The sequence below is a fragment of the Protopterus annectens genome, chromosome 1.part0 (assembly GCF_019279795.1).
Source record: "Protopterus annectens isolate FY-2018-M chromosome 1.part0, PAN1.0, whole genome shotgun sequence".
Classification (NCBI taxonomy): domain Eukaryota; kingdom Metazoa; phylum Chordata; order Ceratodontiformes; family Protopteridae; genus Protopterus; species Protopterus annectens.
Genome location: NC_056725.1, coordinates 69,837,698 through 69,850,112, shown reverse-complemented (window position 1 = coordinate 69,850,112; position 12,415 = coordinate 69,837,698). Strand labels below are relative to the sequence as shown.

At 38.1% G+C, this 12,415-nt stretch overlaps 1 protein-coding gene across 2 annotated transcripts in view; it reads left to right on the top strand.

Moving 5' to 3' along the window:
* Positions 1-11,206, top strand: part of LOC122812062 (zinc transporter 1-like) — a 292,558-nt gene extending 281,352 nt beyond the window's left edge. For both annotated transcript variants that reach the window (XM_044084359.1, XM_044084443.1), the window contains one exon: positions 9,538-11,206. In XM_044084359.1, the coding sequence (XP_043940294.1) occupies positions 9,538-10,283 (746 nt within the window). In that variant the 3' untranslated portion in view covers positions 10,284-11,206. The remainder of the gene's footprint in view (positions 1-9,537) is intronic.
* The last annotated feature ends 1,209 nt before the right edge of the window (positions 11,207-12,415 follow it).

Genomic DNA, 12,415 nt, shown 5'->3' with positions numbered 1-12,415 from the left:
ACCAATGAGGGATATACTTCTGGTGTGGAGCATTTTGTCCCCATGTTTGTGATGATCAGGTCTAGTATATTTTCACCTCTTGTGGGAATGGTGACAAGTTGTTCCATAGCATTTGAGTTTATGAACTCCAGGAACCTTTGTGCTAGGGTATTGGGGCTTGAGTAATGTTCCCAGTCTATGTTTGGGTAGTTGAAGTCACCCAATATGATGGTGTTTGGAGAGACTTTGGTAGTGAATCATTCATCCTTGTACCATAACTAAAATTGCAAATAAAACAATGAAAACAGGATATTTGTACTTGTCTGTGTAAATGTTTCCTACCATTTTTTCTCACAATCAGCAAAGAAAATGAACTACATTGCTTAGTTATTTGACTGAATGCAGTATGCACTTATTAAGTAATTTCATTACATAGAAATACCAATGTGAGATTAACTGCATTACATTTGCCTTATGCAAATGTTTTGTTTCCCCCTTCCCCCAATTAAGAAAATTGTTTTGTATGAAACTTTCACTCAGTAAGGTACTGCAATACATCTTCAAGATCAGTTCATACAAAATATTAAAATGTGCTTCTTTTATTTCAATAGTCCTTTGTTCATAACCCCCTGCATGGCTTGGTGCTATGAGTTTTATACTGCTGAAGTTGTTGTGCCTTTGGAAACCTTAAACAAAAACAATTCATTATCATTTGAATGGAATATTTATAATAATATTAAAAAGGAACAATAATCAAATATTTTAAGTGATTGCCAGCTTATGGTCCAACATTTCAACCTGAGTCATACCTACCTGAATGTATGTTTGATGAAATGTACAGTCGGTCCCCCAGATAGAAGCGGCATACCTGACCAATAAGTAGTTCAATCATTTTAATTTCCTAACCCTTCCCTCAGACGTACACGGTGCCCTTGTTAGTATCTACAGAAGTTGTGAACTGTTAGGAACTTCATACACGCAACGTATCTTCCATGTAAACACCAGAAGTATCTGTAACAACACAGCAGAACTCCATGCATGGATTACCCAACACTCCCCTGACATTGCCGTCCTTACAGAAACATGGCTGAAACAAAGCATCAAATTTGTAGAAGTCCTTCCTTCAGGTTACAAAATTTTAAGAATAGATAGAAAACACAAATGAGCAGGAGGTGCCACAACCATGTTAAAACTACTCTCAAGCTTATCCTTCCTTCACTACAATTCAACAACACAGAAATTATCTCACTCTTCTCAGACTGACCCATCGCAAGTCCTTATTTATCACTGGCATTTATATCCCTCCTATTAATAACATTATCACTACTGAACACCCCCTATCCTGGGCTACTTCAGGCATCTCATAAAGAAATAAATTATGTTAGGAAACTTTAACATTGACTGGTTCTCCATTAACTCAGACACCACTCACAACATGATTAATCTTTATGACTTCATGCAATTAATCAACTCACCTACCCATTACACCAACAGTATTAACAAGGGAACAACCATAGACTGCATACTCACATCTTCCCCAAATAACTTCTCCACATCAGGTTCACTGCCCAATGCTTTAACTAATTATCTCTTCACTTGCCAAATTACAGCATAACATTCCACTCACAGAAATCAGCTTATAAATAAAATACACAGTCTGTCTTGCTTCTGGGAAGACATTTTTATTTCTAACCTAAAACAATGTAACTGGAACCATCGGAAGTATCTCCCTCTAGGTGAAGCTGTAGATGATTTCAATAAATTTTTCCTAAACGTTCTAAATGACCTGGCCCCTCTCTGGAAGGAATACGTAAAGGTTATTACAGCCCCATGTCTGTTATGAAACAGACAGACATAGCCTGGAAAGCCTGGATTACAAACAAAACAGACAGGTTCAGTGCAAATTTCTCCCCTCCCTCCCCCCCAAAAGGAGAAATATCTACCCCACCAGAGTCTAGCCTCCCAAACATCTCAGATGCCCAGGTGAGAGCTGCTCTCTCTAAAGCAAAAAACACAGCATCAATGGGACCGGACGGTGTCCCCGGCTGGGTGCTACATGAACTCAATGAGGAACTAAACCCACACATAAGGCTGCTGTTTAATCTTAGCCTTACTACAGGATACGTACCCAAAGAATGGCGTACGGCAACTGTGGTCCCACTCCACAAAGGCGGTGCTTCTACGGACCCTGGAAATTACCGCCCCATAAGCTTAACGAGCCTTGTCTGCAAAGCTATGGAAAGGATCATAATGTAACTCATAAATAAAGACATTGGGGACCTACAGACACTGGATTCTACCCAATTTGGCTTTGTCAAGGGCAGATCCTGCCTCTTGAACTTGGTTGACTTTTTCGAAACAGTCACTAAGGCCATTGATGAGGGTAAGGCAGTTCACACAGCCTACCTTGACCTAGCAAGAGTGTTCGACACAATACCCCACTCGGGCATCATAGAAAAGCTCACCAGCTTAGATGTAAACCCATATGTCACAAGATGGGTTGCAAACTGGCTCAAGGACAGAACACACAGGGTTAGAGTTGCTGGTGCCATGTCAGACTCTAAGCCGGTCACGAGCAGTGTCCCACAGGGCGCAGTCCTGGGCCCCCTCTTGTTCGGCATTTATTTTTCTGAAGTGCAGGCAAACATAGGGGGATTGTGGCTGACAAAATTTGCAGATGACTGCAAACTGGGCACCATAATTGACACTCCATCAGACACAGACATCCTCCAGAGAGGTCTCATTGAAATGGATAACTGGTGCCAGAGCCATGGCCTTAAGCTAAATGCCAAAAATGTATAGTCATACCCTTTGGGAAAAACAAGGTAACCCCTAATTACCACATAGGTGGTAATCCATTAAACACGGAAGAAGTTATCAGGGACCTGGGGACCCAAGTTGACAGTAACCTCTCTTTTGACACTCACATTGCCAAAGTGGTTAGGAAGACCTTCTACATTGCCCACCTGATCATGAAGGGATTCACATCCAGATCAGGAGAGGTCATTGTACCCCTGTACTCTTCACTTATCAGACCAATGATTGAGTACAACGCCCCATTCAGAATGTACCTTACCCGACACCTGCAGCAGTTGGAAAGACCCCAAAAGTTCCTCACCAAAAGGATAAAGGGGCTCAAACATATGTCATACGATGCCCGACTGAAGAAACTCCAGCTCTATTCTGTCACATACCGTCTGCTCAGAGGTGATCTGTGCCTGACATACAAGGCCATGTCCAACCCGGAATTAATGGACATGCTCCACCTCAAAAAATCCAAATCCACCAGAGCCACAAGAGCAAGAGACTTAAACCTCAACACGGATATAAATAGGACATGCTGGAGGGACAGATTCATCACCCAGAGACTCCCTACACTATGGAACAGAATCCCAGTCCATGTGAGGCAGAGCCCCTCACTGACTCTGTTCAAGAGAAATCTTGACGAGTGGATGGGAGATCGTAGGTTTACCCTAGGAATCATCTCTGTGTCACTGCTGGACAGAGGCACAGCAAACTAATGGGTATAGTATTCTCATCCTAAGGAGTGGTGAAAGCCAAACACACTCTGGTTAGGCTTATAAATGCCCTAGGGCAGATAGCCTAGTATGAACCTATGAACCTATGAACCTATGAACCTAAAACTCAAGTCAACCTACAAAACTATAGACATCTTACAAATTGCTCAAAATACTTCATACGGTCTGAAAAAAGCCTCCTATGCCAATCTCCAGACTAAAACCCATAAAACCCAGAAGTTCTCTGCTCCACTATAAACCAAATCCTAATACCAGGTCATACCACTTAACTTCTACATACAATAATCAACCACAATGAGCAATGCCAGTCTCTTCATCTCCCATTTCATACAGTCTGCTTCATCCTTAATAAATAATCAAACTCCACCCTGCTTTCAGTTTTCCAACTGCTCTTTCTCACCCTCTAATCCTCACATCTCTTTACAACCAGACAGTAGCTCTACCATTAAAAAACTTCTTCTTAAACTAAAAGCTACAACCTTTGTACCACATAACCTACCTGCTGAATATCTGAAGCTAGCTAGCTGCTGCAACAGTAGCCTACCCAGTATCAATTTTTATAAATTGATCCATTACTGATACCTATGTTCCACTCCTCTGGAAAAAAAATGTTATATCCCACCCCTGCATAAAGGCAGATAGTCCATTTAACGCTCTAACTACAGACCAATTGCTATTCTAGATCCATCACCAAAACTTCTAGAAAAACATATACAGCCCCAGCTTACCTTCCACATCAGTCAAATTGATCTTCTGTCTTCTGCTCAGAATGGCTTTTGCACTCACCATAGAATTACTACTGCCCTCCTAGGTTTCTCTAATACAACTAACTCACACAGAAACTAGTAAACTGCTATCAGCTCTCTTTCTTGATCTCTCCAAAGCATTCAGCACTCATAAACTCACTTAATTTGGCCATTGTAGTTCCTCCTTGTCCTGTTTCCATAGCTACCTTTATAACCAACAACAAGCTGACAAATGGCAAAATGCATTCTCATCTTTTCTCCAAGTTCCCACTGGTGTATCTCAAGGCTCTATCCTTGTGCCTACACTCCTTAATATCTTCATCAAAGAACTCTTATCATGCACAAAATCAACCACAGTAATTCAATATGCAGATGAATCCACCTAAATTTCACCATAACCTTGGCAACCTTCAAAAAGTCACACAAGAATCCTTCATTCATATCTCTAGAGGCTTCACTGAGTATATCTCAACTATACCTCAATAATAAAGGCCTCATTTTGACCCCTAAACACAACACAGCCCACAAATCTGTCTTCCACATAGTCTGTGCTAACAGCACCAAAATTGAGCTTGTTCCTCATACAAAACTATTAAGTGTTTGCACAGATGAAAATATGAAATTTGATGACCATATACAAAATATTGTGAAAAAAACAGCAAAAGTTAAGCTCTGTCTCTCCATAGTTTCAAACATTACCTGACAGACCCTGCAAGAAAACACATAGCCTCTACCCCCTTTCCCCTAATCCTTCCTCCCCCCTCAGCCTCAATATTTGCAAGCCTACAAACAGGACATCTAACCAATCTAGAATAATTTTACCATAAAATAGCTAAATTTGCTACTAACAACCAACTCAAGACCCAATAATGTTTATTGCTCAAGGAACTGAACTAACTAGATTTATCTCATTAGCTATCCTATGCCCATCTTCTAATCATACATAAGCTCATTTACTCTCCCAACAATTACCCATCTCTCTCTGCACTAATCCAGCTATACTCTCCCCCTAGACCATTATGCATACAGATAAACTCCTTGTACTCACCTCAAAATCAGATAAAAGCACTGGTGACTCACTTTTCTTCGGCTACCCATCAGAAGCCTAGAATACCTTTCCTCTCATTTAAACAGGAAAAAACCACAAAACCTTCAAGTCCCTAGTGAAGACATACCTATCCAAGTCATGGATTTGCCTATGTTTACCTCCAGGCTAGCCATTAAAACAAATCCTTGCCTACTCCACTTCTCTCTTGCTTTTGTCATTTTCTTTTTCCCCTCCAAATCTTCTTACTGAAATATGACAACAACCTTACTACTCTGTCACTACACTTCATCATCTCCATACGTTTCTAATTTTTTCTCTACCTTTAACCCCTTGCTATTTGGCACTGCTTTTTTCTTTGAACGATATAGAATTTGAGAAATGTCATCTAACACAGAATGTTATAATGATGTACCATGCATGTACTGTACAATATTTGATTTAATACTCTGTTTGATGTGTATGCATCTTTAATATATTATTTGTTATTCTTGTATGTTTGTTTATGGAGCTTTTCTCTCTCTGGGCCTCCATTGAAAAGGGCTCTTACACCTAGTCAGACTTTACCGATCAACAAATGCAATAAATAAATAAATAAATAAACATTTCCATAAATTATCTATAATAACAAACTATTATGGTAGTAATGAAGAACATCAACATGATGTTTAGGTCCTGATATGTATTTTCTATGCTAACCTCCAGTGCTGTACAAACATCTATCCTTTGTTATATTTCTTGCCTAAACCTGTAATTCTATCATTCTTCTAAGTTCACAAGAGCAATATTTTATATATATATATATATATATATATATATATATATATAGCAGTAACAATAAAGATTTTATACTTAAGAAGTCTGGTAAACTTTACTTCTGCCACTCACTGAGCAAGCTGGTGGGGGTGTCTGCAAAGGTCACAGTGCTGGTCACCTGTTCTGAGGATACTCCAGTGGACTCAACAAGTACATCTGCCAGGTCTGCCAAGATGTCAGTTCAGCAGAAGATTCTACAATCAGCGATATCTTCAAGCTATACTCTATAAAAGATAAAGGACAATTCTAGTCTCCTTTTTTTGCTATCTTGGAGCACTAGGCTCTCATACAAGGGGTCATACCTGTACCAGAGTTCAATGCAGAATGGTGCCTAAGCTATGAAAGTGAGACTCCTAGGGTATAAACCACACTCATTGCAATTTGACTTCAACAGCTGAGATAGCTAATGGGCTGCACTAGTGCCCACTTAGCACTTCAAATCTTGCACATAAGCAATGTGAATGAGTACGCATGAGTCTGTCCTCATTCGTTCACAGTAGTATAAATTTGTCTATAATGTTTGCTGCATTTGTACATGTGCATAGTAATATGATTCTTACAGCTATGTACCTCGCTGTGTTTACATAAAAATTTGGTAAACAGCATAAAAATTTTCTGAAACTTTCTGAGTGTCAACATTTTGTACACCACAGTTTGCCACAATTCTGCAAAGATTGCCAGGAAGCAAGAATTAAAGCCAATAGTTTAAAATAAGTAAAATTAGGAGCAGAGTAGAAGGAATGGTTTCATATTATTGAAGTTTATTGGAAAATCATCAGGAATAGTTTATGGAGTATTAGTAAGCAGTAAGTTACTGAATTATTTAATTATGAAGTCCAGTGACATTGCTAGGTAAAGATCTCTGTTTTATATGCTAAACTTACAAATTATTCTACTTATTTTCTATAACTTCTGGTAACTGACAATAGCAATGCACAGGACTGAGCTGTACAGACGTTAAATGCATTTCATGAAGCAAACCATCAATAACCAATTAGTAGACATACTACTATCCTGGCCTCCCTCTTGATTGGCCTGCACTACAATCATTCACTTTCTACAATCTCATTTAAGAAATAAAAGACATACAAACTCTTGTCAGTGTCTGGCTGAAGACCATTCTCATCCAATATATGTTTCATAATATGTGACATGTATCTGGTATTCAGCTTTGCTGCTTTAAACCCTGAAAACTCAGCCTATCCAACAATTTGATTAGTCATCTATCATAGTCTTGCTTTGTAGTACTTCAAACTAGAATGTCATGAATGATACTAAGTACACAGTTTAGCCCTTTGACTATGTTTGCAGCAGATCAGTGGAATGTGACTGGTGCTGTTCAGATCCTAAAAGGTAACCTCATATAGCTATACTTTTTATTTTATTTATCTACCTACACTTTGTTGTCTGTGTTAGTCCCACTAAGGGAATGGCTTCATTTCAGGGGAGACTGGAGGTGGTATTCCTGCTGACTAGTCAAAATTTGGCCAGGACATCTGGGAACTTATTCGTTTTGATAAGTGTCATAGGATCTTTTACGTCTATCTGCACTCCCCCCCATTCAGGCAGATGGGGCCTTAGTTTAACATATCATCTCAGGAAAGGCAAACTGTCAGTGTAATAAAGTTGATACAACTACCTGGTATGGAACTGAATCCCATAGCCTTGTAGTTTTCCAGCACCAAAGGCAAGTGTACAACCTGTTGAGGTACTGCTAGCTAATAGCAAACTGAAGATCAATAGTTTGGAACTCACTTCTTCAGATTGATCCGACAAAATCTTTGGCTTGCACCAAACAGTGAAAAGAATTTGATATTAAGTACAAATGCTACTACTGCTTTTAAAGTGAGTCATGTTCCTTCTTGACCTGCTTATCAACATCTTGTAGATCAGATTAGAAAGGCAACTAAATACTTCAATAAATCTCTACTTCAAATAGCACAGCACATAATGGCTGAGACCTAGTTTATCTTCCACTAAAGTGACAGGCCTAAAGCCTATTCATTCCCTGAGATAGACACGCAATCCCTTCCTGAAGATCTCACTTCTTGTGGCAGTGCCTTTGAGATTCATTATTGCTCCCAATGGTGGGAAGCACACGTAGGTGCTTCCATATGTATGCCTTCCCTTGGTTTAGGGGTAGACTGTGCTTGACAGGCTCATTATCCATAAGCACTATACCCAGAGATCCTTCCAGGTGTCACTCAAGTAGAGAACCAGAGACTCCACCCTACCTGAAGGATGTGTGAGCCAGCAAAGACCACTCACCACCACCCAGCACAATCCATCCCCTACAGCATTGGAGCAGCTATTCAAACACAGGTCATCTGGGTTATAGACAAGGCTTATCAATCTGCGACTGAGAGCTGTTCTACTCTTTATTTGTATACACACAGTTCAAACAGAATTGACCCAGAAGTTTAAATTTGTGTCTAGAGAAAGACAGTAAAATGTTTGTACACATAACGTTTACAAAAATAATATTTTATAAATATATACTGTGATTATGTTATTGTAGTTCAGATTAAAAAGGCAACTAAATACTCCAACAAATCTCTGGTTCAAATTGCACAGCACATCAAGGCTGAGGCCTGGTTCATCCTCTACTACTATAAGAGCCCTAAAGCCTATTCATTGCCTGAGACAGGCACACCCGTCTCTTGCTGATGCTCCTACTCCCTGTGGCAGTACCCTTGAGCCTCACTGCTTATCCCAATTTCAGATATTTCACTTCTATGTCAAGATACTTGGATCTGAAAAACACTGGAAACAAACATTAGCTATGCAGTAGATTCTATCCAAAGTCTTCCTACAGGCAACTTAGCAAATGAAAAGCAAGCAAAAAGAAAAATACTCACAGTATTTCACTTCTTTGCCAAGCTACCTGGGTCTGTCCTCGCACTCTAATCAAACATCAGCTATGCAGCAGATTCTACCCAAACACTTCGCACAGGCAAGGGTGTAGCCAGACATACTCAGTGTACTCAAATGAGTTAATTTTTTTCTGAACATATTTCTGATACTTCTATAGGTGTAAAAGCACAGAATATTTAGAAATGTTGGTGTCTGTTGTATGCAACCATGCAAAATGTGTGCATGATAGGACACAGATTTGGAAAACTGCTCTAATTAAACCCCTTCAAAAGCAAACAAACCCAAAAGATACCTCTCACAAAGCTATGTCTAGAGAAAGGAGGAGTAATGAAACTCCATTTTAGTACATTAAATATGTTTCACACACAAGTCATGGAAAAATAAAGCTGCTTTGAAGAATTGTGTGCAAACTGGGCAAATTATTTCAATATATATGGAAACATCCACTGCAGTAAACTAGCGCCTGTATCTAACAGTGATTAATAAAGAAAAAAAATGACTGATATGTCTGACTTAAATTTAATTTGTCTTTTTACAGTTTCTACATTTGTTAATGAGGCAGCTCTAGTGAACAACGGATGCATCAGAACCAAACAACTAGAAGACCAATCCGTGAACACTTCAAATGAAACTGCAAAATGTCAGCTCAGAAGCAGCACTTTTCTGAAAAGCTCATGCATTATTTCAAAGTCCATTATTTCTTCCTGTCTTGTTCTTCTAAATGGACTTGTCTACTATTTTCTAGAATCAAAATGTTACTCATCTAAAACATACCCCTTCTGCTTGTACCTTGATCCATCACTGAGTGCAATAGTGGTAACCATTTTAGTGACCACCTCTGTTCCTTTCATAAAGAAGTCTGGTCTCCTTCTCCTGCAAAGCGTACCATGCCACATTGATATCCAAAAGCTCAAGCAAAGAATTTCTGTTTTGCCAGGAGTGATAGATACCCATGACCTACATGTGTGGCAGCTTTCAAGTAACTTCACTGTTGCCACTGTACATATTAAGTGTGCTGAGCCATCTGACTATAAGCATTTGGCAGACAAGATCAAAACAATTTTGCACAGTGAAGAGATTTATTCAGCCACTATTCAGCCAGAATTCATACAGCATGCAGGTGAAAGTTGTGGAATGGACTTCTGTGAACTAGCCTGCAGAAAAGAGTGTGACAAAAACTTATGTTGCATAAGGAGAGATGCAAAGGATGGTCCTGTGTCTACCAGTGAAACTGACCTAAAGGAAATGTCCAAAGAAGATGTTATTATAAATGCTTATGTTTAGCATAACTTAATCTACTTGTAAGCGTAAAACTGTTACATACTGAAATTGTGGATATAACAAATGTAAAATTATTCATAAACATGCACCTTGCATCAGTACACAGAATGCCTTAGACATTTTTTTAAATTCTAGTCACATTCATTTTAACTAGCTTCCACTCATTTTATTTTGAACTAGCTCAAAGTCCAAAGAAAAAAACTGCAGTAATTCAAGACTAACTTCTGCCCATTATGGACAGGAAAATTACATTTTGAGGAACTGGGGCAGAGTATGGTATTGTATATTCACTTATTTGATATAAATGTGCCTATATATCTTATATAAATGTAATACTGTGACTATATACTGTGAGTTTTCAACATTCAGTGTACTGTGGGGAAACACAGGCTCATAGTCTCACATATTGATAGCAAGGAGTCTGTAACTTTCAAACTCTGGCTGTAAGCTTTAGCTCCAATCCACTCATCTAGCAGAGTTTGAAGCATGCAGTTTATTGATAACTGCCTAATCATTAATGGAAGGTTATTTCACAGATGTCCTCCACTGCACAGAAAGATAATAAATATTAACCCACCCTTTACTGTTGAACAGTTCATGAGAAATGAACATACCACATAAAGAAAGAGTAAAATTTTTGTCTTTAAAACATTTAAATATCAATATAAAATCTCTCCCAAGTAGCTTACAGCTAACCGTAAAAAGACAAGTTTTTTTAACCTTAGGGGACAGTTAAATTCCTAAGACTAGCAATATATCTTATGAACTTTTTTAACTTCTTTCTAACCTTTTAATTTGTTTGAGCTTGTAGTAATATGTTAACCTACAATATTCTATAGCAAGTCTAATGCAGGATCTGAGTAGTGAAAGCAACAGGTCCCTAGACCTGTTCATGATGGTCCTAGTATTGTCACATCAAATTTGAATTTAATACCTTTATATATATATATATATATATATATATATATATATATATATATATATATGTGTGTGTGTGTGTGTGTGTGTGTTATTTTGCAACACAATTGGGTACCTCTACCTCCTGGATTTAAGCTTAGGCAATCTCAGAAGCAGAGGGAAAAAATGACTTTATGTCATTAAGGGTGTAAACCATTAACCAATCCCACATATCTATGGAATATGCCTTATGCTATTGCTGTCCAACCACCTAGGTAGTTATGGATAGTAAATGATATGAAATCTCAGAATACTTGTATGAAAAGTAACATATCATTTCTAATGGTACAGAAGGACTTGGAAATGTCCATTCTTTAGGAATGGTGCTACATAAAAAAAATCAGGAAAAGGGGTGGGCAGAGGAAATCTTCCTTTTTGAAATTATTCCAATGCTTTAAGCAGGTAGTAGTCCAGCACATATCAAGGCACTAATCCTAAAGATGCAATAACATCCTATATTTTTCTAAAATGTCTATAATTATCGGAAATTTTGCAATATAGTCATAGAATGCAGCACCCTTACAAATTTTAGGAAAATGTTTGACCATAAATTTTGGGGAGACTGGGTGAGCCTCCAGGTATACAGCATTACACACTAGATCAATGTATCAGTTAGATAATGGGGTTGCTGCAGGGAAACAAAGGAATTTACCTCTTATGCTGATTTGCAGTGACGTCAGAAGATGATTATGCAAAGACAAACAAAGCAAATTCTCCTAAATGCAAAAGTGTTCCGAATTGAAAAACAAAATATGAAAAAGAACCAGGAACTCAAAGTCCAGTAAATTTATTTATAAAACAGCTGCAAAAGCGATACATAGAAAAGTGTTGTAAAAGCTATAAAATGTTAGACAAGGATTATTAGTGATTTGTTTATGTTTGGGCTATGCATACATACTTGTATTGGTGTTTGTAATTACATATGTATTTGTAATATAAATGCAATATTTGTATTTTATGCAGTGATGTTTTAAAATTTTAATTGCTTGAAGTCAGCTGACTTTTAAAAAAAGGTTTTGATAGGCTAGCTAATTAAAGTGCATCTGTATGAATATACTCAGTGTGCAACTGTTGTTTATGAAGCATTGCTAAAGAGTTTTACTCAAAAGCTTTGATGTTCTATATAACGCTTTTCCTGCTGTTATACAAATAAATTTATCGGATGTTGAACTCCTGGT